General features: G+C 44.9%; 1 protein-coding gene across 1 annotated transcript in view; it reads left to right on the top strand.

Moving 5' to 3' along the window:
- Positions 1-27,315, top strand: part of PRKCA (protein kinase C alpha) — a 405,239-nt gene that overhangs the window by 259,037 nt on the left and 118,887 nt on the right. Inside the window, exons 4-5 of the mRNA XM_047831617.1 lie at positions 17,297-17,408; positions 20,884-21,012. Of these exons, the coding sequence (XP_047687573.1) occupies positions 17,297-17,408; positions 20,884-21,012 (241 nt within the window). The remainder of the gene's footprint in view (positions 1-17,296; positions 17,409-20,883; positions 21,013-27,315) is intronic.

Below are 27,315 nucleotides of genomic sequence, written 5' to 3'. Positions count from 1 at the left end.
TGGTGTCAGTCAAGTAAGGAGTCTCCCTTCTCTTCCCGAAATTTTGGATTGAGCTCTTCTAGTCAGTGAAATCTTGAGGGTCTAGCCTACAGAGACCTACCGGGGCCAACCCAAAAGAATGGCTGAGTGTTTGAGTTGCATGAAACGAAATGGCATTTTTTTGATGATTTTGCAGTTCACGTGTGTCCGTAAGTATTTTTACTTTAAGTTCATCAAAATCATGATTCTATCCATTGAGGCTTTCTGTCCATTGAGCACCTCCTAGGTCCTACAAGCCCCGTTTTCCTCCTATATGTCTAAATACCTACTTTGCTCTAAATTTACTATTGGAAAGCCTTGTATAATCAATTCCATTTTATCACCTGTGATATCCCACTTGGTGTTCACGCAGGGGGACCTTTTGCTTCATTTACAAAATAGAAATCTCTTCACATCTTCATCAGAACCACATTTCTTTACAGAAGCTGTGGGTTTTAGGATGAAAGTTAAGGGAAAACATGAGGCATGTAAGCTTTATTGATGGATGCACTTTTTAGAAGGACAGATGCCTGTGGCTGGTGTGGTATTTCTGTTGATGTGTTTTCTTAGGAAATGTCCCAGAAACTTCCAAGGATGGCAAGGGTTAAGAACTAGTACCTTGGGGTACATCTGGGTTCTAGATGTCATCAGGAAAGTCTCACTGGAGACACTGTTTGGTTGTGTTAAAATACCTCCTGACCCTTCTGTGTGTTTGCTGTGTTAAACCTTAGCAGGGATTTGCAACTAAATTCGGAGTCTGCGTTAAGAAAAGGGTCTTTAAAAGTACCCTGAATAACAATCCTACTCTATCTACATCCTGCCTGGGGACTTCTCATGGATACTGAGTTCATAGTTAATAGCATGCAGACAGTGGCCATCTCCATCTGTAATCTGAGAAATGAGATTAGCAGTAACAGAGGAAAGCCGGTGGCAAACAAATACGTTTATAACCAGAAGTTTAGCCCAGCAGAGCAGATCCACCCCCCACCCCCCCCCCCCCACCAAGAAGTGATTCTCTTCTTGTAGTCACAGCTCAAGGACAAAATAACAGTAAAGCCAAGTAATTTTAAGGTGCGTTGTAATAAGACTTGATTTATGGTAGTTCTTTTTCCCCAGAAAATGAAACACGATAGGAACCCTTGTCAGGCGATTAGCTCAGTAAACTAGAGGGCACTGACCTCTCCCAAGAACCTATTGATTTGCGAGAAAGTTTAATGCCAAGACTAGAACCATGAGCTCCTTTGCAGACCAGCCTTCCCTTCCCATTTCCTGAAAGACAGTTCAAACAGTTTCTCTTCCCCGTCCTGTCCTGGTGAAAAAGACTTGCCGTACCTCATTTCTTTGGTAAGAGAAGTTGAATGGCTCCCTCTTTATGCCACAAAACCAGAGTTATTACTCAGCAGTAAAATCCAGAAGTGAAATCAACAAAAAAGTTCTAGGGTTTTCCTAAATGGGTAGGAGTGCCTGGCTGGCTCAGTCAGTTAAGCATCCAGCTTCAGCTCAGGTCATGGTCTCACAGTTTGTGAGTTCGAGCCCTGTGTTGGGCTCTGTGCTGACAGCTTGGAGCCTGCTTCGGATTCTATGTCTCCCTCTCTCTCTGCCTCTCTCCTCCCTGTCTCTCAAAAGTAAACATTAAAAAAAAATTAACTCTGTTAGTTTCAGGTGTATGATACAGTGATTCAATAATTGTGCACGTTCCTCAGTGCTCATCAGAACTGTCTGGAAGGCTCCTTTGGGTGCAGAATCAAGAAAAACCTCTCTGGGCAGGAAGGGAGATGAGGGAAGCCGAGCTGAGCCCTGAATGACCAGAGAGGCATCCGTGTAAAGAGCTGAGGTGCCTGGTTCCAGGCACAGGGACAGCAAGTGAAAAGGCCCCGAGATGGGAGAAGTAAAGGATGTATACCGAGAGCAGATAAATAATAAAGATTTTTATAAACTTCTAGAAAATGGTAGGGTGGGAGCAGGTTGTGAAGCAAAAGAAGGAAACTGTAGCAGAGGCAGTCAGAGGAGGCCTCAGGGAGGAGGCAGCCTACAGATGGGCCTTGAGGCATGTGTACAAGCCATGCCGAGAGCAGGCAGGGTAGGGGACAGAGCTTTTCCCGGTAGGGGGTGGGGAGGCCTGTGAGCAGACACCAAGGCAAGCTTGTGGGGTGGGCAGCTGATAGGGAGTCCTATGGGGAGAAAGGCTGTGCAGTTGGATTATGGCTTGGGCCGAGGCAGTGGGGAGCCCCTGGCGGTTTTTGAGCCGGGGATGGTGTGTACCAGGCAGCAAGTGGTGAAAAGTAATGTGGTCAGGCTGGACTGGTGGGGTGGGGCTGGAAGCCATCAGGGGACTGGATACGTGGCTGTTAAGTCCTGGCTTAGGGCAGCAAAGCGGGGTTCATGTGGAAGGCCAGGTCGGGAGAGCTGCCCAGCCACTGATGAACAGTCCAGCCTGTCCAGTTATCTGCAAAGCATCCGAAGCCCCCTCCCAGTATGAACCCGCCATCGTGGGACTTCAGATGTGGAGTAGGAAGAAAGGAGCATTGACTTGAGCAGACAGGGTGTGTCTGGAAGATGGTTCTAAATCTGTGTCGTCCAACACTGTAACCACCAGCCACTGTTTACATTTAAATGAGTTACAGGTAAAGGAAAAATTTAAAACTTCAGCTCCTCAGTAGGAGTCAACGCATTTGGAGCGCTCTCTGGGTAGCTGGTGGTCACTAGCTTGGTCAGGGCAGGAATGAGGCATTTCCATCGACAGAGAAGGTTCTCCTGGATGGTGCTGAGCTGGACCGACCCCTCGTCTGCCCGATGAGCGAATCTTTCATCTCTCTGTGGATCGTGAGACAGTCTCCCGTGGTGTTTCATGTCTCAGACTCCCCTCCCTGTCAGACTTTCTACTGCTGCAGAACATATGCACTTACACATACCAATTAGATTCTTCGTGAAATTACATCGGTTTGTCTGTCAAATGCTGCAGGCTCGATAAAGAAGAATAGAAAAATCACTTTGCAGAAAGAACAGAATGTTTGAGTTGCACGTTATCATAGAGGCTGAATAAGATTTCAGCCTGATTTCGCTTTTTTGGAGGAGATGGTTGCGAAGGAGGGGACTGTGCAGGCTCTGAAGCACAAATTCATCAGAGCTGCGCGGTAAGTGCAAGCCTCCAGCGGTGACCGTCCCTAAAGTTCTTGCAGCCCTCGATGTCATTATATTCCCCTCTAGTGGAATTAAAGGGTATCCGGCTTTCTGCTCCAGCCGGGACATGTTTGCGATCATAGAAATGGGAATCTAAAGATATTAAGGGTGGAAAATACTGTTCTCATTTATTTCCATCTCCTGATACGTTTTGTTTCAGGATATGTTTGTTTTGCCATTTTTTTCCTGTCCTCGCGGGATAATAGTGTTCCGCTTTATGTCCATTTGGGCATCTACACCAAGTATCAAATTCACTTCGGTGCCAGGAGACTTCATGCTCGGTATTTTACTGCGTCTGCCTTTGGTTCAGCATCTAAGACGGAGTCAGACTCATCAATGGAGTCAGAGGCCTGGATTGAAATCCTGATTCTACTGCTTGCTAGCCACAGATCTTGCTTAAACCCCGAGCTTCAGTTTCTTCATCTTTAAACTGAGAACTGTCCTCCTTTGACCCTCCATGGCCATATGACAAGATAAGGGGAAATAATGCACGTCCTTTGAGACCTAACGTGGTCTGACCTCATCAGCCCACCACAGCATCCTATTAGAAAGAAAGGATAAGCAGGTAAACTGGAACTCTGTTTCTGAGTCATCTGCATATGGGCATAGCAACAAGGGTCTAGGGCTGCATTCAGGTTGGTTATAGGGGACCACTCGCTACCATTTGGTTTTGTAATGCTTCCCCTTTTCCTTTAAATGTTGATTTATTTTCCCCTTCAAGTTAAGCCAGTTAACAGGAGAAACAAAAAAAAATTTTTTTTAAGAATACTAGCCTTCACAGTATTTCTGTCTCTTCAGATATAAAGAACATCAGTTTAGAGGTGTTTGCTCAAGCACATTTAAATGCCACATCCCTCTCTTTCCCCCCTCCTTCCAGACACCTTTTCCTAGCCTCCTTTGCAGATGGGGAGAAGCGGGCACTGAGACTGAAAAGATCTGTACAGCAAACAGCACTGAATTTCAGCCTTAATTGTAACACCACTCTTGGCCAGGACAAATATTAGCATGTTCTTGGAGATAGCTTTGCTCGGTATTTGTTTTACTTAACAAAAACCAGAAAAGCAAAATTCCTATGTGTATTACAGGTTTCTGCCATGGGAAAGGCAGGCTTCAGATTTTCCTAAGAGCTGCATACGTGGTGCGGGCGGTCTAAGATGTAGGATTGGAGGTCTCTGATGCAGTCGTGGGGGAGGTCTGAACAAGTACTGTTTTTGCCATCACTCTTCAGGCAGCGTTCTGGGAGGCATTCATTGCCTGGGATGCATTTAAAGTCACAGTTGGAAGAAAGTGCATTAGTGTTACCTCCCATTGTTAAAAAAAAAAAAAAGTAGAAAGAAACACATCTGTTTGAGATGTGCATGCTCTGCAACCATCAGCACACGGCAACCAAATGCAGAGATGCTTGGACACAAAGGGGGCGAGTGCAGAGGCGGGTGCTAAAGGACCACACGGCTGTCCCCGTGGCCGTGCCTTCTGGGAGTGAGGGCCGAGGTGGAAGGGTCTTTGCTACGAAACGAGACCCGGTGCACCGATGAAAAACTAAATACACAGAGACTGTGTAGCAGAGTAGAGCTAGAGGTTCTTTTTTTTTTTTTTTTTTTTTTTAATTTGTAAGATCTTCTGCCACTTTATGGCTTTGGATCAGTCTCCCTTAAGTGACAAATGGTTTGAGATTTACTATGAAAAACAAAAACTGAAGAATGAAAAGATCTCAGCGTAAATAACAGTACATCCTTGAGAAGAGAGCTGCCTCATTTGGAGAGGGAGGTGGAATATGTAGCCACCGGATTTGTGGAGTCTCTCGACAGTCGGGGAGTAACCAGAGGAAAATCCCAACTCAAGGACAAATGTCTGCTCCTGACAAAAATCAAGGGAAAACCAAGAAGTAAAGGAACCTTTTTTAGCCAAGAGAGGAAACTCTGGTTACTTGTAAGTACAGCCAGAAGGCTCAGCAGCCATCGACCCCAACCAGAGTGACTTTAAGCAAAATCATACCCTTGGCTTATAAAGGGTAGATAGCTTTTGCATTTAGTATTTTGTTTTCATCCCTTTGACCCAAGGTTCCTACTTCGGACGTTTATTCTGAGGCGCTAAGACACTTGCTCGGCGTGTGTTCACAGACACCTATGGTAGTGTTGTTCAGTAGTTACTAAATGTCCAGGACTTGAAGATTGGGCCAGTCAATTATGGTGCCTCCATGTGACGAAATACACAGTAAAATGTGATACTGCTTTGTATTTAAGGACATGGAAAGATGTTCAGAATGAGCTGTTGAAAAATAACACCCTAGACCACCAGTCTATTTAGTATGATTTCTAAGAAAACATATTCCTCTTTCTTGAATGAAACATACCAAAATATTAATATATAGGTAATTTCCTTTTTAGTTAACTGTATTTTCTAACTTTGATATGAGTATAATTTTATCTACATAAATGAACATGTGAGTAAATAATTAAAAAATAACAAGTGACTAAGATACTTTACCATAAGCTGTACTTTAAAAAAAAAAACGGGGGGGCGCCTGGGTGGCTCAGTCAGTTGAGCATCTGACATCGGCTCAGGTCATGATCTCACAGTTAGTGAGTTTGAGTCCTGTGTCGGGCTCTGTGCTGAGTGCTCAGAGCCTAGAGCCTGCTTCCGATTCTGTGCCTCCCTCTCTCTGCCCCTTTCCCACTCATGCTCTGTCTCTCAGAAGAATGAATAAATGTTAAAAAAAAAATTTTTTTTAAAGGGGGTGCCTAGGTAGCTCAGTCAGTTAAGAGTCCAACTCTTGATCTCAGCTCAAGTCATGGTCTCACCATTCGTGGGATCGAGCCCCACATTGGGCTCTGCACTGACAGAGCGCCTGGGAGAATCCCTGTCTCTCTGCCCCTCCCCTGCTCATGCTCGCTCGCTCTCAAAATAAACATTAAAAAAAATGCAGTCATGACCGAAAAGATCACTGGCCATCAGGAAGTAAATATCTCCTAAGAGCTAGGAGGAGTAATATTAGTAATGAGCCATCTGGAGAAGGAATCAGAGTTACCTCAGGAAAGAAGGAATCCTGCCCCTCTGGACTTTGCAGTCAGGAGGGAGAACAGGATACATTCATCTGTCTCCTCTCTTGTGTTTAATCATTGAATGAATACCAGCTGCTGGAGAATTTTCCAGCATTATAGGGAGCCATGAAAATCAGCCTTCTTGCAAATGTATGTTACACTTTTTCCAGTCCATGACAAAGATGAAGCATCTCCCTACTCTGAAATACTAGGCTTCAGAATTTGTCCCATGCCATCTTAGAATGTCACACAGGGTTCCTCACATGACCAACAACCCAATTCTGTCTTTACTAAATTAAACAAAGATGATAGGATCTTGGAGACTCTTGAATAAATATGTTTCCATTTATCTCTGATTTGTTCTCAGATCATCATATAAACTTGGCCATGAATTTTTTTTTTTTTTTCAGAAAACAAATAACTTTGTTCAGGGCTGGCAAGGGTTCACATAATTAAGATGCCTCTTATATTCCTATTTTATTTTCCTTTCAAATGACGGCACTAGAGCTAACCAAATCTTTAATTAGCACAAACATTATGTGGTGCTTTAAAAAGTGTTATAAAAATTCGTCTAATAGAGAACAGATCAGTGTTTGCCAGAGGTTAGGGATGGGGGGAGGTAGCTTGTGACCCTAAAGGGGTGGCTTCTTTGTGGTGATGGAGGCTTCTTTGTGGTGATGGAGCTTTTTTTTTTTTTTTTTTTTTTTTTAAGTTTAGTTATTTTGAGAGAGAGAGAGTGCAAGTCGGGAAGGGGAAGAGAGAGGGAGAGACAGAGTCACAAGAAGGCTGTGTGCTGTCAGTACAGAGCCCAGTGCGGGGCTCGAACCCACAAACCCGTGAGATCACGACCTGAGCTGAGATCAAGAGTCGGACACTTAACCACCCAGGTGCCCTGGAGCTTTTCTTATCACGACTGTAAATGTGATAAAATTTCATGTGATTATAGGCACACACTCAATGAGTGCACATAAAAACTGGTGAAATCTGTACAATCTTGTGCCCATATCTGTATTTCTGGATTTTGATCATCTACTCTGGCTTTGTAAGCTATTATCACAGGCAGCGGGCGTGGGGGGAGGCTGGTTGAGGAATACACAGGAACTCTCTGCACTATTTTTACCACTTGTGAGTTTAAGCTATTTCAAAATAAAAACTTAAAACAGGAAAAAAATATTACTGTTTTTAAATAGCATTAACAGATTTCACTGTTCAATTCTACCTCTTGGTTTTCTTTACCTGGTAATGGTATATTCCAGACAATGCTTGAGCCTTCATCCCTTGGTCCTAGAATGAGCAGACAGGTGCTTCTACTCTGTAGCGCTGACTTATAACATGAGAGGGAAGTAAGTGTATGTTGTGATAAGCCACTGAGATGGGGGTGTTCTTTGCTGCTAAGCTAACATAACCTCTAAAAGGTAGATGGTCTCTGATAACCCCCAACTTAAAACTATCTTCAGTTGACCTTAAAACCTACAAGCTTTCAAAATTTGAAGTTCTTAATCCATTCTTTTGTCCTTCCTCAAATATTATAAAATGGCAGTAGGGTGTGAGCTTTCTCTGTGTCTTCGTGGATTATATTACTACTCAAAATGTTTTCTGTCCCTTCACAGAGAGGATTATATACGCTTGCCCTGCTGATTCCCAGCTTGGCCGTGTGTCTTGCTTTGGCTGATGAAATGTGAGCGGAAATGATGGCATCATTTCCAAGTCAGAGATTTAAGAGCCGTTGAGTGGTTCTGACATTGTCCTTTGCCATGAGACTGGCAATATCCCAGATGAGGGCTGCTCTCTCAGCTTGGGTCCCAGGGGAAAGAACAAAAAAAATAAATGTTTACTGTGTTGAGCCACTGAAAATTAGGAGTGATTTGCTAATAAAACGTAACTCTGCTTCTCCCCAGTGAGACTTGACCTGAGCCACACCTGAAGTCGTTACCACCATATACATGTTGCCTGGCACGTAGTTAAGTGTCCAGTAAATGATTTTTGGGGTGAAATGAAGAGGAGATCCCATACTTTTAAATGAATAACATTAGGCTTTGTGACTTGGATATTTGCACATTTTAAACATTTTAATAACCAGAATTTCATACTAAACCGTCAAAGATTCTTTTGTAATTTGAAAGCTGTGACAGGACATCAATATATGTCAAGTTTTTGTCCTAAGATGATGGAAGCATATAAGTTTGATTACAGGCAGGGAGATGGTGGTTATATTATAGCTTTTAATTAAGATTTCCTTCTCGGGGCGCCTGGGAGGCTCAGACGGTTAAGCATCTGACTTCGGCTCAGGTCATGATCTCACGGCTTGTGAGTTCGAGCCCCGCATCGGGCTCTGTGCTGACAGCTCAGAGCCTGGAGCCTCTTCAGATTCTGTCTGTCTGTCTGTCTCTCTCTGCCCCTCCCCCACTCACACTCTGTCTCTGTCTCTCAAAAATAAATAAACATTAAAAAAAAAAAGATTTCCTTCTCATTGATGGCTACTGGTTCCAAATATCTGCAGAGTGAGCTCATATAGGCACCTTCTCAGCAGATTGCTGGAAAAGCTATAGACACAGTTCGTTTATCACCAGGTCGACCAGTTGTGCCCCAGTTCCTTTGACACGTGCAGGCTCTCCCTCTAATGGCATCTCTTGATCCTTTTGAAATATAACCATATATATTCAGCTGGGATTCAAGGTCATTTGGATTACAGAGGCAATGTGTGCATTCATTCTTTTTAACTTAAATCTTTTCAGATAGGTGTAGTCTCCTCTCCCTGTCATTTCTAAATCTATTCTGTCACTACACTTTCCCAGAGGCGCATATATATATATATATATGGCTGTATTATTGTTCTATATCTGGGGGGGGGTTGTGTTTCATTCTGTTTTTCTACCTGAATGTCATTTTTTTTATGTTCCATTCTGTGGTTGTACTCTTTTCATTAGACAGTATATCTTAGAGACCTGTCCATGTTATGGTTACAGAAAGACCTAGCTCATTTGATTTAACTGCTACGTAGTATTCCATAGTATAAATATGTTTTGGTTTATTTAGCCATTGTCTTGCCGGTAGAGATTTATGTAGAATTTTTTTTTTCAGAGTTGGCTGCTTTGTATTTAATGGTTATAGCATCTTGTACAACTGCGCAAAGGACCCATAAGAATTCCTCTGCTAGCAGAACCCGGTTGGACAAGTTAGTTCACCTGTAAAGATGTGTGTTATTCGTCAGAATAAAACAGGGCTGCGTTAAGATAAAAAGTGAACTGTCAACAGAAATGCAAGTTCCTTGGTTCTTCCTTACGACAGGCACCATTCAAGCAAGCCTGTGTAATCCAAGGCCTGAGGCATGCCGTGCACCCAAATATCCAGTGGACCAGGCCGATTCTGCAGCCTGAGAAGGGATTTGGGAGCCTTGCTCAGTACATGGTGTCCAGTGTAATAATTACGGTGATATTCAAGTTACATAAAGTCACCCTGATCATATGATCTGGTTTTGGTTATATTCTCATGGTAACAACAGCAACAACTTAAATAGGAATTTTGAATGTTATTAAAAAATTTTTCTCAAGAAATTGAAGATCACAGAAATGATGCCAGATTCACCCTTGGAGCAGTGTTCTTGGTGTTGCTTGTATAGTCAGCATGTGGGTGACATTTAGACCCAGGCTTGGCTTACAGTATGATTCATGAGAACACATCAGATGGTGAACATGGGGAATTTTCCTTGGTATTTAGAAGGAGCAGCTTGCAGGAGGCACACTGCTTCGGGCGCTTAAGGAAGCCACCCCACAGGCTTCTCTCAGTTAAAAACAGTCTTTTCAAGGGACTCTTAAAGTCTGAACTCTGGCCCTCAGTGACAGCCATTTTGGTGCTCTGTGAGAAACCTGTGGGGCATTTCAGAGACCTTCAAATACTGCTGGAAAATCCAAGGCAGGCTGACCTCCGGCCAAAAGGCTGCCATTATTTTACTGGGCAAATTAAAAGGGCATTTGAAATGATGGCTGTTCAACTGTAAACATCAAAAAGCATCATTGATTGCCTGCCAATGGGTGTATAGGGAGCTTTAGCCCCTCTGGAGGTTTCACATTACACATTGGAGGACTCCAGCCTTGAAGGCCACCGCTTAAAGCGTACCTTGAGGGGTGCCTGGGTGGCTTAGTTGGTTAAGCATCCAGCTCCTGGTTTCAGCTCCGGTCATGATCTCATGTTCGTGGGTTCCAGCTCTGCATTGGGCTCTGCCCTGACAATGCAGAGCCTGCTTGGGATTCCCCTCCAGCCCCCTCCGCCCCCCCCCCGCCCCCCACCAAGACCTCCCCTGCTCGCTCACTCACTCTCTCAAGTAAACATTAAAAAAAAACAAAAAACAACTTCCCTTGAGCACACCTTCTAGATGGTTATAGCTAACACAACAAGAAGGCATCCAGGACACTTAAGGCCTCATCAGTATCAAAATTTTGTGCAGCATAGACCCATGGGTTTATTTTCAGCCCATTGCATAATGGTGGTGGTGATTTTGACAAAAGACTGACAAGTCCTGGTAGAAATGTGGAACAATGTCTCCAAGGAAAGCTAATTAAGTTTTAAGTTGCTGTATTATAAAAACTAAGATGTGAGAAACAGACCACAGATGCTTTCAGTAGAACTTGAAATTTTCATTTGTTACTTTTTTCTAAGAGGTCTAGATTTAGATTTGTGGGTTAGACTTCCTTTGTGCCTATGAAAATTGGTTTAGTCAGAAACTTCTTTTTTCTCCCTCTAACTGCGTCTACAACAGAAACAGCAGAGCTGAATGGCTCCCCCTTTCATTATAACATAATGTCAGGCTTCTGACATGTGACAGTAGGTTTCATACTCCACTTAATGAGAGGCTGCCAGTGTCTAGAGAAGTAAAAAGTAAGATTATATGTATTGCATTAAGTGGGGGAAATTTTACTAACTTTGTAATCGTGAAGGCCTGGAGTATACCCGCCATTTGTGTGTCTGTTGGGGGCGGGGGGGTGTCTAAGGTCAGACTCAACCATAAGTAATATGTAGGATACCTTTATCTCCAATCCTCAGGTGCATAGTGGTAAAAATAAGCTTTTGTGAAGACCTTAGTACACATTCACTGAAGGCTCAGCATGCGTGAGACAAATGGTTTTAGAGGAAAATAAGACAGGTGACTGTATCCAGGTGGCTTTGCAGTCCTAGAGGCCTCTGTTTGTTTTCCCTTTTTGCTGGGGTCTCCAGGGAGCTTGGGTATAATACTAAAAATTCTTGCCTTGGTTCTGATCCAGCTGCAAATTCAACATTGAGCTTGAGGGCCTCTCGGACTTCGTCCTGTCCTGCGTGTATGTCTGGGATGTGCTTGTGTGTGTGATACAATGAGGAAAAAAAATGAAAGAGGAGGTAAATAACCCCATAAGCAGCAGAATGTGTAAGTGGCATATTAAAGACTGAAATCACATGTTCTGGAAGGCCAGTGGAAAGAGGAAAATTGTGACTGGTGTTCATGTCTGGGGAGGCTTCCCGGAAGGAGGAAGCAGCTTAGTGATTTGCCATTTTTGGTGTTTGGGCCTGAGATGGTTAGGTTAGGCCAGGAGGGAGCAGCGAAAACAACACGAGACAAGCCTGGGTTACATGCACCCCCAAGGCCCACGCCCCCCCCCCCGCTGCCACCGTCACTTGGGGGGGCCCCCAGTTATCCTCCACCCTGAAATCCTTTTGTTTTGAAAAGCTGGTCAGGGGGCGCCTGGGTGGCGCAGTCGGTTAAGCGTCCGACTTCAGCCAGGTCACGATCTCGCGGTCCGTGAGTTCGAGCCCCGCGTCGGGCCCTGGGCTGATGGCTCAGAGCCTGGAGCCTGTTTCCAATTCTGTGTCTCCCTCTCTCTCTGCCCCTCCCCCGTTCATGCTCTGTCTCTCTCTGTCCCAAAAATAAATAAATGTTGAAAAAAAAAATTTAAAAAAAAAAAAAAAAAAGAAAAGCTGGTCAGAAAGGTTTGGAAATAGCACATGGTTTCTTTGCTTTGAGAAAAGCATTCTGATTCTGGTTTTCCAATAAATCTTTCAACTCCCCCTCCCACCACCCTGTCACGAGACCCGGTGGGTTATGTATTTGGTGGATAGCAATATACGCTCCTTTGCTGGTGGTCTACTTGAATTCGTGGTATTTACCCAGCAAATAGTACTGTATTCCCCATTCAGTACATGGTGTATTTGGTTCATAAGCTGTACAATAAAAATACACATATTGGAGGGGCACCTGGGTGGCTCAGTCAGTTAAGCATCTGACTTTGGCTCAGGTCATGATCTCTTGGTTTGTGAATTTGAGCCCTGTGTCAGGCTCTGTGCTGACAGCTCAGAGCCTAGAGCCTGCTTCAGATTCTGTGTCTCCCTCTCTCTGCCCCTCCCCCACTCATTCTCTCTCTCTCTCTCTCTCTCTCTCTCTCTCAAAAATAAACATTAAAAAAAAAATACATGCATGGGAATTATGCATGTAAGATCTGGTGAAACCCTGAGGTCTATAGTTAATGCCACTTAGCAGCGTCCCAAGCCTGGTTTTCCTAACATATTGTGGTTATATACGATGTTATCACTGGGGAAAGCTGGGCGAAGCGTATATGGGAACAACCTGTACTATTTTTACAGACTGCTGTGAGTCTTAAATGGTTTCAAAATAAAAATTAATAGTTTTTCTTTATAAAAACAAGGCCGAATCAAAGAGATCGTCCAACCTGGTTAACTTTTATTTTAGCGGTGGCCTCCCTCCCCCGACCCTCAGCAGCCCGCGGGCGTCTCCTGACACCTGTAGGGCCCCGTGAAATACCAACTCCAAAGTGCTGACCCAATCCCTTCAGATTCCCAATGAGGAAATCAGAGCCGAAAGAAGTCAGGGACACCACTAGCTAGCAGCCATGGATAGGAACAGAAAGAACCTGAGAGCTTTTTAGGACAGCTGTTCTCTGTAAATCATCGTAAGTCATGGCTCTTTAGCTAACAGTGTGGTTTCTTTTGTCAGAGGAGGTGAGATTAATTCAACTGGAAATGAGTGTCCGTGCTTCTGCATTCCGTTTCCGTGGAGGGAGAGATGAACTGTCCTTACGGGCAAAGCAGTACACAGTCGGGTTGGGTTGGCGGGTGGTTTCACGGTTTACCACCCAGCGCGGGTCACTTGCCTGGGAAGGCCGGTCTGGGGCAGAGGACAGGAACCCAGGACCCCAGAGGAAGTCGCCTGCCTTCTTGCCAACTTGGCTTCCGTCCCAATCACCTGTGAGCCCCAAAGTTGATCAGCTTTCCTCTTGCTCTCTTCCCATTCTGGCCCACGTCCACTATTACTGGAAAACCTTGGGCATCTTGGAGTTTCCTTCTAAGGATAGTATAACCGTAACAATCTTGTATTTGTCTAGGGATTTTCAGGTTGCAAAGCCCTCACTCATGTTCCCTAAGATAAGCCCCACCCCCAGACTACGACATAGGAAGACTGGCTTTATTTCTGCTTTTAAAAATGCGTGACATGGCTTGTCCAAGGTGGAATTTGTATCAAAACTCAAATCAGAACACAGGTCTCCAGAATCCTGGTAAATGCTCTTTTTGTAGGAGAGGTCTTGGTCATTGGAAAGCACTCGCACGCACTTGATGATCAACGAACAGGTTGACAGTTATTACTATCGTTATCGTAGACCTGATCTTTGGCCACTCATGATTTTGGAGTGTGAGGACTCCCAAGACTTGGTCATCCTCCACTCTTCTACAGAAGGTGGAAGTGATGGTTTCCTCTCTTCCTACACCTCCAAACGGTTAGAGCCCAAAGATGCCATTTGGGGACCAGATGAGTAGGACTTAGATTTTCCTGAAAAGTGAAGCAAGTTGCCTGTGTGCCACATCAACAGAGATCTGAGTGACAACCGACTGGCAGGACAGCCGCCCTGGAGCTGCCTGACACACCCAGGCTCCAGAGGGCTGTGCGTGAGCTGCCGTGCCTTATTTAGTGCCTGCTGTTGATGCCTTCCTTCTGCAGGGAGAACTGCCTGATTCCTTTCCTCTAGCACCCTGTTTGCCCTCCACGTGGTGGGACATAACCTTTACTGTCAACATGAGAACTTTTAATTGATGCTGACATTGTTCTGTGCCCTTGACGTTCTGCCTAACATCTGGGAGATTGGAGAAATGGTGGGATGCTCTAACGGAGGAAGGCTAAGCCCATACTTGAGACCATATTCACAGCTACTACTTGTTAAGGAAAATAATCTCCCAAGGATGGCATTGATCTTTCACACCCTAAGAGACATTTAGAAAGTAAACTAATGACCTACCTCAATATTGCTAATCATCTGCACACACCTGTACCTAGCACCTATTAGGCACTTACTAGATCTTTACGAAATGACCTTCTAAAGGCCCTCAGTCTTTATGTGCCTGCCAACATTAGGATCACCAGAAGGATTTGTTGAACCATGAACCTTGAGGCCTCACATAGAGAGTTTCTGATTCATTCAGTATGGAGAAGGGCTTAATAATTTCTGACAAGTTCCAGGTGATGCTGGTGCCTTGTAGAGACCATATTTTGAAAACCATGATCTGAAGCAGAGGCAGGCAAAGTTTTTTGTTGTGTTTTGTTTTGTTTTGTTTTGTTTTGTTTTGTTTTGTTTTGTTTTGTTTTGTAAGGGCCAGATAGCTAATATTTTAGGCTTTGTAACCATGTTTTAGGCTTTGTGGGCTCTGTCACAACTACTTAACTCGGCCATGGTAGCCACAGAAAATATATAAATGAGTGAGCATGGCTGTGTTCTAACAAAACTTTATTTACAAAACAGGTAGTAGGCTCGTTTTAAAAAATGTGTTGAAAATATAAAACTTTGTTTGAAAATATGTTAAGATCCTGGATGGATTTTTTTCAAAGCTCTTGGATAGGAATCAGTGTTAAAGATGCAAACGTTGGTCGGATCCTATCTGAGCCCTTCCCTAGCCACGTGACTTTGAAGGTCACTAATGCCTCTGCAGACTGAAGATAATAATACAGTGAAAAATGAAATGTTAACATGTATCGAGTCTGGTGCTTGCATGTTTAGTGTAATATTCTTTATAAGATTCTGCATGATTGAAATATTCTAGAATTTTAAGTTTTATGACTTTAAAAAGTAATTATGGTTGACGCTTGAACAACATAGATTTGAACTGCAGGAATCCACATATACATGGATTTTGTATTACTTTCTCTTCTGTTTTTCTTAACATTTATTTTCCTCTAGTTTCATTACAAGACTACAGTATATATGACCTATAGCGTACAAAATATGTGTTAATCGACTATTTTATGTTCCTGGTAAGGCTTCCAGTCAACTGTAGGCTGTTAGTAGTTAAGTTTGGGAGGAGTCAAAGTTATACATGGATTTTCAACTGCGGGGGAGTGGGTGTCGGTCCCCCAACTCCCTCCTCCCCCCCGCATTGTTCAAGGGTCAGCTGTGTAATTCATTGGCATATGTGGCCTAGATTTTAGACTCTAAAGTCAACCAAAAGATAAGTCATCTTATAGAATCAAAATCATCTTTGGAATTCCCTCAAGTCACCACCAGCATCTAGGCTTTTAGAAAGTCAAAAGCCGAGAGTATCTTTCTTTCGTGTATACACAGCACTAGACTAACGGGATAAGTCAAGCTTACCTTGTCTGCAGTGGAGCTGTTGACCTCATGCCCATCCCCAAAGCCTTGTTCCTCTTTTGTCTTCTCTTAGTTCAGTCAATGGCAGCTCTGTAGTTACAGCTGATTGGGCCACCAAAAATGATTCAGGAGGAGGAATTTAACAAGGAAGTGCCCTGATAAACAGACTTGAGTATGAATTTTTTTTTTTTAATGTTTGTTTATTTTTGAGAGAGAGCAGGGGAGGGGCAGAGAGAGAGGGAGACATAGAATCCAGAGCACTGTCAGCACAGAGCCTGATGCGGGGCTTAAACTCACAAACCGTGAGATCATGATCTGAGCCGAAGTCAGATGCTCAACCGACTGAGCCACCCAGGTGCCCCTGAAATTTTTTTTTAATATTTCAAGTAGGACATGAAAGTCTTTCTGCTCAACCCTCTATGTTTGCATATTAGTAATGGGGATCCAAGAAGCAGAGGGGCTAATCTACCTAGATAGACCCACCCACGCATTTAACAAGACTGACTTGTCTTCGTGACAGCTCTGTAAGATAGGTACTGTTAATTTCCCAGTTTGCAGTTGTGGAGGAAATGATATTTGTCCGAGGTCCCGCTTCTCGGAGGTAGTCACCCTGGAACTGAACCCAAGCCGTCTGACTGCAGGGTCCATGCTCTTTACTTACTCTGCTAGGCTGTATATCATGTTTAGCTCCTTATCTGCGATCTGTCTATAGATTGAGGAACAGAAAGGCTATTTGAGAGAAAGCTGTTTTGTACCTTCAGTAATTTGTATGTTATGCTAGGGAAAGTAATGAGATGGCAGCAGGGGGCCATGGGGAGTATACTTTCAGTGCATTTCCAATTTTCACCTGATTACCTTGGAGCTTCCCTGTGCAAATGCATATAATGTTACGGGAAATAGTGCAGAAGCAGGAAGATGTCTCTGTTGGTTTGGGTGCATATCTGGTCTTAATATCGTACTTCTAGAAAACTCGCCCAAAAGGAGATCACCCATACTCCATTAAGCAGATCCAGGATCATTCCGTTCAGCTTCACAAATACACCCTGATTTCGTATCTGCCTTGTGCTGCAGCCTGTGCTAGGCGCGAGAGACCCAGCAATAAATACCATGGCATCTAAGACACTGTGCTTGCCCTCCAGCACTATTATGATTCTAGGTCCTGAGGTGGTAACATTGGTGAAAACCCTGGTGTGTGGAAATTACACCCCATAAAGAAAGGAAACATGGGTATTTCTTATATGGCTCAAAGTGGGCAGCTCATAAAAACTCAATGTGGCAAAGTCACCACCACCCGTGCAATTATCCCAGAGAATGGTGCGCAGTCTGGTTCTATTGAACCTCGACGTGGGGAGGGGAAGAGGCAGGGCCTGAACTTGGCTTAGTCCAAAAATGTGTTTCTTTCGTGACTGGACTGAACAATGCGCTTCTTCTCCCCACCAGGACCCCAGGAGCAAGCACAAGTTTAAAATCCACACTTATGGAAGCCCCACCTTCTGTGATCACTGTGGGTCATTGCTGTATGGACTTATCCATCAAGGAATGAAATGTGACAGTAAGTAAGTTTTCTTTTCCACTAGATCAGGTGAGGCTCTGCCGTGTACGTGCAGGGTTTGCAGGGCACTTCGGGTTTAGTAACTTTTCAACACGAACTCATCAATAAAAAGACCCTATTCGGGGGCACCTCGGTGGCTCAGTCGGTTAAGTGTCCGACTTCAGCTCAGGTCATGATCTCACCATTCATGAGTTCGAGCCCCGCATCGGGCTCTGTGCTGACAGCTGGGAGCCTGGAGCCTGCTTTGGATTCTGTGTCTTCCTCCCTCTCTGCCTCTCCCCGGCTCATGCTCGCTCGCTCTCTCTCTCAAAAATAAACAAACGTTTAAAAAGATTTTTTGAATAAATAAAAAGAACCCGTTCAAATACATACCACACCAGAAAAGTATAGGATCGCTCCACTGTCAGTGTACTGATTTATTAAACTACTTACGTGCCTGATTGTGAACCCCCCCGCCACACACACACAAAAAGAACACCCGATTTATAAATGAAGTTAGTACTGTCACAGTTTTTTGTGGTGGAAATCTTCCATCACTGTAAAATGCAGGCTACTCAAACCCCAAAGCAAATGCCATGTGTTGAAGGTAGACTCCCCCACCTCCAGATTCCACATTTGGTTAGGCTTCACGATAAGCTAAGCAACCCTAGTCATTATCTTCCTGTGTCTCTAATTAGTGGGTGGACTGTGGAAAAATCCAGTAGGCTCTCCTTAAAACTGAAACTACAATGAAAATAAAAACCAGACATCTTAAGTTTGCTCACCCTGCACGTTCATGGACAGATCTGAACGTCCAGATCATGGACGGACAGATCATGACAGTTTCTGTCAGTCCGGTTAGAGATGCAGTCACGAAGACCATGGACAAGGAAGGCATCAGCCCCCCTGCATTCTCCTTTTTTGTCCGGCATGTATTGTCATCAAGCACCAGGTAGAAGGAAAACAACTATGGAAACTCTTTGTTTTGATCGTTCTTATGAGATTCTCCAGGCCGTTTATCTGTTTCAATAATGGTTTCTACTTTTAGGACCCAAAAAGGTAATTACCGAACCTGTTTTTCTGGTAGACAGGAGAGCGTTGGGGAAACATCAATATATTGCCATTCATTAAATGTTGCTATTATGGCCAAAAGCTTTGTGTGTCCTGCATGGAACGAAGGTGGTGTATATACAAATCAAGGTTAAATGAACATTACAGAACAGATGGATGGCTTCTCAGCACATGGCGGTTCTTCACCTTAGAGAGCTGTCAAATTTAATAGCCTAAACAAAACCTTTGTGATGATCCAGACCAGTGGTTTTCTGTGTTTTGAGAAACCCTGGGATTCCAAAGACATGGTTTTTCAGGGATTCTGCGAATGTGAATTCTAAGTGCATTTGTAAATACACTCCTAAGTATTTTAAAACTTGGAACAAGAGTGAACGCTTCATTCAGTGTGTTACACACTCAAGCTTGACAAGTTGGAGATGATGGTGGAGACCGTGTTCTGCCAGCTTTACTCACGGGGCTGAGCGTGCAGCCAAGTTTCTGCTGCCGAATCCACTTAACCGAAGAGCCAACCAGGTTGTATGTTGTCGAACGACATTTACCATCTCTACATATGCTTCTGTTCTGAGTCTGGATTTGGGGCTGCGGGACAACTTTAACAAAGCACAGAAGTAAGTGCCCTGTCAGGGCTGAACCGAGACAGCTGGTTTCACGGTTCTGTTTGGATCAGGGGGCTCTATAGGTTATCCACGAATGTCTTTATACCGAATAAATGGTATAAATTTGAATTTGTTAACTAGGCTTATGCTAATGAAGGAACACTCATCTGGTTTATATGTTGGGATTCTGCTTAAGATTTTGTTGGAAAAATGGGTCCCGCTACTAAAAAATTTTGAAAGCCGCTGAACTGGGCCAGTGCTTTGGTTTGGTTTTGTTTTGTGGTCAGCTCTTTTCCTTGGAGTCATATGGCTTCTGGGGCCTGTGCTCCTTCCTCAAGGGAAGCCAAGAAGCTCACGGGTGCCAGGACCCCAGCACCTCCCTTAACTTCCGCAGAGAAGGTATCTCTTTCTGTGCTTCGCACGTCGTAGGCTTACAATACTGTGTGCAATTCTGCTTGCTAGGGGAACGACCTTAGCAACCACTGTCCAGAGCAGCCACTTGGTTTGCAGAGTAGGAAATGGGATCAGAGAGAGCACTTGAGTTTTCCAAGATCTCAAAGCTGCTAATGGGGGAGTCAAGACAGGGATACAACCCAGGGCACTTTTGCGTCCCTGTTGTGCCTGTCCTTTGCAGAGAGGCTGGCCTTTATTTCTTCCAAGTTACAATTCTGCCCCCAAGCACTTACAGACCGGATGTGGTTAATACAAGTCCGATGGATAGCACACCTTTTCAGGAGCGTTTATATTGGCTGCCTCAAGGTGCTTGATTCTGAATGGTTAGCTTCAGAAATAGAAACCTAAACAGAATTCACATTTGTGCATCGGCTAATTGTCCTTTCCTCATTTGTGACCATTATCCTCCTTTCCGCCTTGAATTATAGCAAATATATGTTATTTGCGATGCTTTTTGCAATTTACCTCACCATGTTAAACACTCAAAATGAAACGAACACGAAGGCTCCACCTTGAATGCTACGGAAGAGCCTCGTAGCATCCCGTTGGGGGCGTGTGAGGAGTCCAGTGGCCATCGCTCCTCTTGGCAGCCTGAAGGGACAAGGACAATAGAGCTGGAACACCTACACAGGCACTCATGTTTGCGTTCAGCACACAGGATTCTCTCTAGAGTTTCTTTGGTTCACGGCACCAAGACTGATCTTTTTATTCCTCCCTATCTCACCCACGTAATGTCAGCTGGTAAGGAATGGCTCAGCATGCCAGGCGTGTATTTGTTTTACTTAGAATAATATTTAAATATTTGAAGACAGGTTTAAAATCTCAAATACAAGTTCTTTAAAAAAAAAAAAAAAAAGAATGCAACGTACTGAAGCCTTCTCAGAGATACAGAGTTAACTACGGCAAGAAATTTTCCTAACTTCCTGTACTCGCCCCACGGACTCATATTCTTGCTGAGTGGTCAGCTCAGAAAGGCATAAGAAATTATTTGGCAAAGACTATCCTCTGTTTAAAATGTGCATATAATTTGCCTCTGCGTGCATGAAATACTAAGTAGTCTGTGCTTTGTATGCATTTACCTGTGTGCATTCTGTACAGTGTTAAATATTTGAAGCATCCACAGACGAGCAAGCAGGGGTATTTTGCTTCAGTTAAGACTGGACAAATATGGCACGGGTATTTTAAGGATATTGTCACACGGAGCCTGTGTGGTAAGGGACATCTGCTAACAGTTCTTGGTGTCACCAAAAACATTATAGCAAAGTATCGAGTTAGAGGGTAGCTCATTTTCACTTGTGCTCATACAGCAAAACACTGAGGAGGTGATGGTTTGAGCCCATATGTCCAGCCTTACCCTTTGCTTTCTTGATTCACAGCCTGTGATATGAACGTGCACAAGCAGTGTGTGATCAATGTCCCCAGCCTCTGTGGGATGGACCACACAGAGAAGAGGGGCCGGATCTACCTGAAGGCTGAGGTCACCGATGAAAAGCTCCATGTCACAGGTAAGGCATGCTTGTGGAGGTGTGAGGCATGCGCAGCTTCTCCGAGGGCGTTGGGGTCCAGGTCAAGAGGGTCCGTCACCGCCTCGGAGCTGGTCAGACTCCGAGCCACCGATTTCCCATGAACACGCCTCCCCAGAGACCACACCGTGTGCCGACTTCCCAGCTGCTCCAGCGCCTTAGAGTCAGAACTGCCGTGGAGACGGAGGTGCTCTGACGGCACGGCCCGTGTACCGTCCCCCGGCGACAGGGGGACAGGGAAGCCAATTAAACAAAATGCCGTCGGTGGGTGTGCACCAGGGTGGGGGGAGATGGGTGGATGATCCAGATGTGTAATGGCCTCGGGCTGCGGTGACCCAATCAGCCCACCCTCATGAGGACACCAGCAGGAAACAGGAAACAGCCATCACGTTATCGAGTTACGCTTCCTCTGCATCAGGTACTGAGAATTTCACCATAGATCATTGATTTAGTCCTCTCAACCACCCGCACAGTGGCCTCATTTCCCAGAAGAGGAAACCGAGGCAGAGAGAGATGAGAAATTGGGAATGTCACAGAGCAGGTGAGGAGCCAGGGTGGAACTGTGCCATTTCGACTCCAGACCCCCTGCTTCTCCTTGTGGCACCAAGGGTGCCGCCTGTAAACAGTGCAGTCGGGGGACCAGGATTCCCCGCCCACGGCCCAGAACGTTCCCTCCCCGGGGGATGTGTCTGTGTGGGCTGTGCCAAAGCACGGCCTTTCCTTTGGTTTCCCACCAGATCCACTCTGGGTATCTCCGCACGCTGAAGCGAGTCGTCCTAGAGACTTGTTGGCCCGGGACTCATCATGTGTCCTCAGACACTTGGCCGATCTTTTCCGTGGTCCACTCCGTGTCGATTTATGGTTTTACGGTCCATCGTCAGCCTTCTGCCTTGTTTCCGTGTCCTTGGGGTTCCCTCTCTTTTCTCTCCCAGGGGTGTTCGTTTTCGTTTGAACAGCGAAGGTGTTAGGTTTGCATCTGTATGTGGGAAGTTTAAGCTATCAAACAAATGGAAAGACCGTGTTGTTATTTATTTGCAAATAACGGAAGGTACTGTAGAAGAAAGACTGGCAGGCTCCCTTGAAGGGGGTGGGGGGTGGGGAGAGGAGGAGCTCCGGAGGAAGCTCGCTGCCGGAAGCACCCTCACGTATTTCTTAGTTTGGGAAATAATCCACCTCTCTACCCAGTGCTGCCCCCTCAGGTAAGACTTTAGAGAAAAATCAAAAGACGTCGGGGTGCTGCTAAGAAGGGGTCAACGCACTTCGCCACTGGGGTCACCTTGTGAAAGAAACCAAACGTCGCTAAGGGTCAAGACCGATCTATGAATCACATCCGTGTCATGGGCACACAATCTGTTTTGACCTTTTGGTTTTAGGGACGTTCCTTCGTTTTTTCTCAGACCATTGCTTTGCACCCTCGCCTCTGGGGCCGCGGCTCTCACCTCCGTTTCCCTTTGATTGGACTGGCGCTGCTGGCGGGGTCCACTCTGCCCTCTGGGCTGGCGGCCAGCGCCCCTCTGGCCTTGAGGGCACCAGTGCTGTCTGCCCGGAGGCAGTGAGGCTCCTTGGGGGCCATGAGAATGTCGGTACCGTCACACCTTTACCCTTGCTCTCTTTTCTGCTGAGGCTCTTGCCTCGTCGAAGTCATGTGCTGGGAGCAGGGAGTGTGCAGTTTGGGAGAAAATGACCATAAAGCAGTGCGTGGTAAGGGATTCAGAAGCATAATGTAGACTGCCTATTGGCTAAACATTTCGGTGTTTTTCCTTCGCTTTATAAAGCTACTGCTGCTGGCAATATAACAGACCTCGCAGGTGAACAGTCGGAGCCTAATTGTGAGGTGCACAGCCCACTGTGAGACCGGAATGCCGGGGCAGGGTTTTTAAGTGTTCAGCTCTCATTCATCCTGTTTCCGAATACAGCAAAGCACCCTGCACGCTGTACCTGCCCCATGCCTTCTCCTGGCATAAAAGCAGCAACCGTGTGGTGCTGCCCGGGTTTTCCACAGTCTACTCCGAGCCTTGAGAGGCTTGCACGTGTAAAACTGCACCGGGGGGCACAGATGCCTGGCTAGTGTGGCACGTGGTACAGAAGAGAAAGGTCAGGTCCCATCCTGCAGGGTCAGCAAGGAGAGTGGTCCTAGGGCTCCCACACTAACTGCCCCACCATTGCCTACAGTTGAACCTGATTCACAACTGTAAGATCATCTTAGGGGACAACACCCTTCATCGAGTCACACTTTTCACGCAGGAAAGCCAACGAGCGTAGCTTACGGCAACAATCTAAGTCAAGTCTCTTGAGAATTAGTCTAAAATGTTTTGCCTAGATCTAGCTCTAGGAATGTGAATCCAGCAATGGCTTCATAATAATGGCAACAGCAGCTAACGTGAGTGGTGCCCACAAAGGAGGTACTTCCTTTTTTTTTTTTTTTTTAATTTGAGAGAGAGAAAGTGGTAGAGAGGGGCAGAGGGAAAAAGAGAGAGAGAGAGAGAGAGAGAGAGAATGAATCTCAAGCAGGCTCCACACTCAGCACAGAGCCCAAAGCAGGGCTCAATCCTAGGACCCTGGGATCATGACCTGAGCTGAAGTCAGGAGTCAGACGCTCAACCAGCTGAGCCCATCAGTGCCAAAGGGCCATTTTCTAAGCACCTGGCATAGTTAAACTCTACAAACCTGTGTGGAAGTTTACTTTGTTACCCTTACTTTATAGATGAAGGTACAAAAAAATTAAGTGACTCGTGCCAAGTCAAGTAGGTGGTAAATTTAGTAGTTAAGTGTTTAATTGCTAGAAGTAGAGAGATTTCAACGATAGTGTCAGTAAGAATTGGAACCTCATCTTAATTCTGGCTACTATAATAAATACTATAGACTAGGTGGCTTAAACAACAAACATTTCTTTAGCACCGCTCTGGAAGCCGGGAAGTCCAAGATCAAAGTTCTTGGTGAGGATTCTTATTTTGGTTTGTAGATGATTGTCTAGCTATGTCATCACTTGGGAGCGGAAAGAGAGAGGAAGTAAGCTCTTTGGTGTGTCTTCTTATAAGAGCACCAATCCCATCGTGAGGTCCCTGCTGTCATGACTTCTTTATTTCCCCAAGGCCCCATATTCAAGCAGTTAGGGGTTCCCATCACCTTAGGGGTTAAGGATTCAACATATGAATTCTGGGGGGACACATAATTCATAGCAAATCTATTTTTTTTAAATATGGTTATCATTTATGTCAAGGAAACCTAATGCTAAGTAGGAAAAGCCCCAAACTCAAGGAACTAAGTAATAATCATTTGCCCAGAACTTTTAATTTGGAGTAATTTGAGATTTTCAGAATCAGAGTTAACCTTAATGTAATGAGAACACAAAAAAAAACATAAGTAGAGCTTACCGTCCAAATGCAAAGAAAATAAAAATTCCAGAAGTAGTACAGGTTTCCCTTCACCCAGTCCCCTTCTGCCATATTAACGTTCTTCTGTGACCATAGTTGAAGCATCAAAGTAGACATGTTTTTATTTTTATTATTTTTTTGGATATTTATTTTTGAGAGAGCATGAGCAGGGGAGGAACAGAGAGAGAGGGAGACACAGAATCTGAAGCAGGCTTCAGGCTCCACACTGTCAGCACAGTGCCCGACGCGGGGCCCGAACCCTCGAACCGTGAGATCATGACCCGAGCTGCAGTCAGACGCTTAACTGACTGAGCCACCCAGACACCCCAGTAGACATGTTTTTAAATAGTACCTGATAAACTTCTAGAAAACAGGTGCCTGTGTAGCTGTAGTTAGTCACTAGAAATTGCTTTAAAAAGAGCCAAAGAGAAGACTTCTGATGTCTCTTATTCCCGTGGGAAAAGACTACAAGAACTACAGCGTGAAGCCCCTTTGGAGCAGAACCTACTGGTGATCCTCCCCACCCTCCACCCCTACCCCCGCTGCATTACCTGCCCAATCTCCTAACCTAGTAGTTTCAGGCACAAGTTTGTCTTAACGCATTTTAAATAACAGTAGCTACCATTTATTGAGTATGTACTCTATACTCAGTGTTTATAAGACTGGACCTTTCTTTGTGCTGAGTGCTTTCCCTTCCTTGTTCCAGTGACCCCTCAAACAGTGCCACAAATTGCTATGATTATCCTTGCTTTCGAGTCGTGCGAATGAGCCGAGAGAAGGGAAGAAATCGTAACGAAATGGAAAGTGATGGCGGTAGAGCTCGAGTCCACGTCCGACGCCCCGGGGGGCTTTCAGCCCCGAGGCTGCGAACCTCCCAATTCTCTCCCTATTAAAGGGGCTCCTTTTGAATAAATAGCAAGCCCATCTTCACTCCACAGGCTCTGTGAAGGTGCAGAAGGTCCAAATGTGAGACTTAAAGCCAGGGGAGAAAGAAAGTAACTTTAAAAGGAATTAATAGACAGTCCAAGCGCATGTAAAATTAAACGCTTGATTACGTGGGTGCTAAATGATACGCCATGGAGGAGACTGAGAACCGCAGACACTTGGAAGAACCCGGTATACACAGTGAACCATCACGAGTGGAGCTTATGTCCCAATGCGCTATCTTGGAAAACGCTTTTAAACCCTGAGCAGCTGTGTTAATGGTTAGATTCGCTCATCTCCATTTTTACCTGTGCAGAATCGCTCAAATTGAAACTAATTCCCAAATTAAAATAGAAACTCCCAACAGACTCCTGCTTTGGGACAGAAATCTGCCTTTTGAAACCAGAGATGAGTTTCCTTTCTAGCTTGGTACAGTATTCATGGGAAAGGGCTCCGCGTTAGTGGTATATTTTTATTTTTTTGCCTTTGGGCAGTGGCGCTGATGTTATCTGAACTGTGTCATTTTTATTTCTTTCAATATGCGGTTTTAATAGGTTTTCTACATTCTTGTGCGCTCTTTTATTTGGCTTTTGGAGGAATGGTAAAAAAAAAAAAATTCCCTCGTGGGAACAAATTTTCAATTTAATGTTGTAAGTAAATGGAAAAAAGATCATATGCTTTACAGCTTCTCCAAGAACACATGTCTCCCACAAATAGATTATTCTGCAGAAGAGTCTCATTTTCTCAAATACTCTGGGTGGTTAATTTGGCGTGGAGATCGAAGTTCTCCACTGAGTTCTGTGGGGGAGGGGAGGGCCTGGGGCAGGATCTGGGGCTCCCTGAAGCAGAAAGGTCACATCCTTCTCTGCCTTCTGAGGCTGTGTGCATTTTGGTGCCCATGCCTCACCACCCCAGCAGTCGAAACTTGTGGTCATGATATTGTTGGTTTTTTTTAACTTTTTTTTTTTAATGTTTATTCATTTATTGAGAGAGAAGGATGGAGAACGAACAGGGGGAGGGGTAGAAAGAGAGGGAGACCCAGAATCCAAAGCAGGCTCCAGGCTCTGAGCCGTCGGCACAGAGCCTGATGTGGGGCTCGAACCCACGAACTGTGAGATCATGACCTGAGCCAAAATCGAAAACAACCAACTGAGCCACCCAGGCACCCCAAGTATTGTTCTTAAATTATATTCCCTCCATGTATTTTTCTGTCTTGTTAGCACATAGGCTGCAGAGTCAAGGCAGTGAGATTCAGTTTTGTGTCATAATCATTCTTTGATTCATCCATTCATTAATACATCTATTGAACATGTGTCAGGCTCTCTCAAGGCACCAAGGAAGCAAAGATAATTAAGACATGTCTTTTATCGTGGAATGTGTGATCTTTGGAGGGGAGGGGGCAGCTGGAATTAAGTCATTTAAAAAAAAAAAAATGAAGAATGACCGGTAGTGTGCCAGATGCCTTCATGGGTGGTCAGAGCTTGGGTGAGCAACACCTCACCTGCCCTGTGAAAGCCGCAGACAGCTTTATGTAGCAGGTGACCGTGAAGATAGGAAGGCATTTCAGATACAGGTGCAGAGCTGTGGAAGGACATAGCGTGTTCAGGAGGTTCGGCACAGTCCAGGATTTGGCAAATTTTGAGTGTCAGGTGGGGAGAGCTGGAAGGAAACTTCTTTCCATTTTCAGGGGATCAGGGCTATAGTCCTCAGGTTTACAGACTGCACAGTTCTTAGGGGCCATGGAGTATGGGCTCTGGGTTAAATATGTCTTTTTGAAACGGGAGGATTTTAAGTTGCAAGTGGCTAGGTTTTCAACAAGGACAGAGCATCAGTCTCCAAGCCTGAACTCCGGACCTCACCCTGAGGTTCACAGTGACCCTCGACTTTCTTTGTCAATGCCGAGAAAGGGGGCGGAGCAGGTGGTCCACTGGTTCCTGAAAGCTTTGTAGGGATCTTTCCCCCAATGGCGGACGGGCTTGTGGAATAA

This window comes from Prionailurus viverrinus, chromosome E1 (genome assembly GCF_022837055.1).
Source record: "Prionailurus viverrinus isolate Anna chromosome E1, UM_Priviv_1.0, whole genome shotgun sequence".
NCBI classification, from domain to species: domain Eukaryota; kingdom Metazoa; phylum Chordata; class Mammalia; order Carnivora; family Felidae; genus Prionailurus; species Prionailurus viverrinus.
This window is presented reverse-complemented; position numbering and strand designations above follow the sequence as displayed.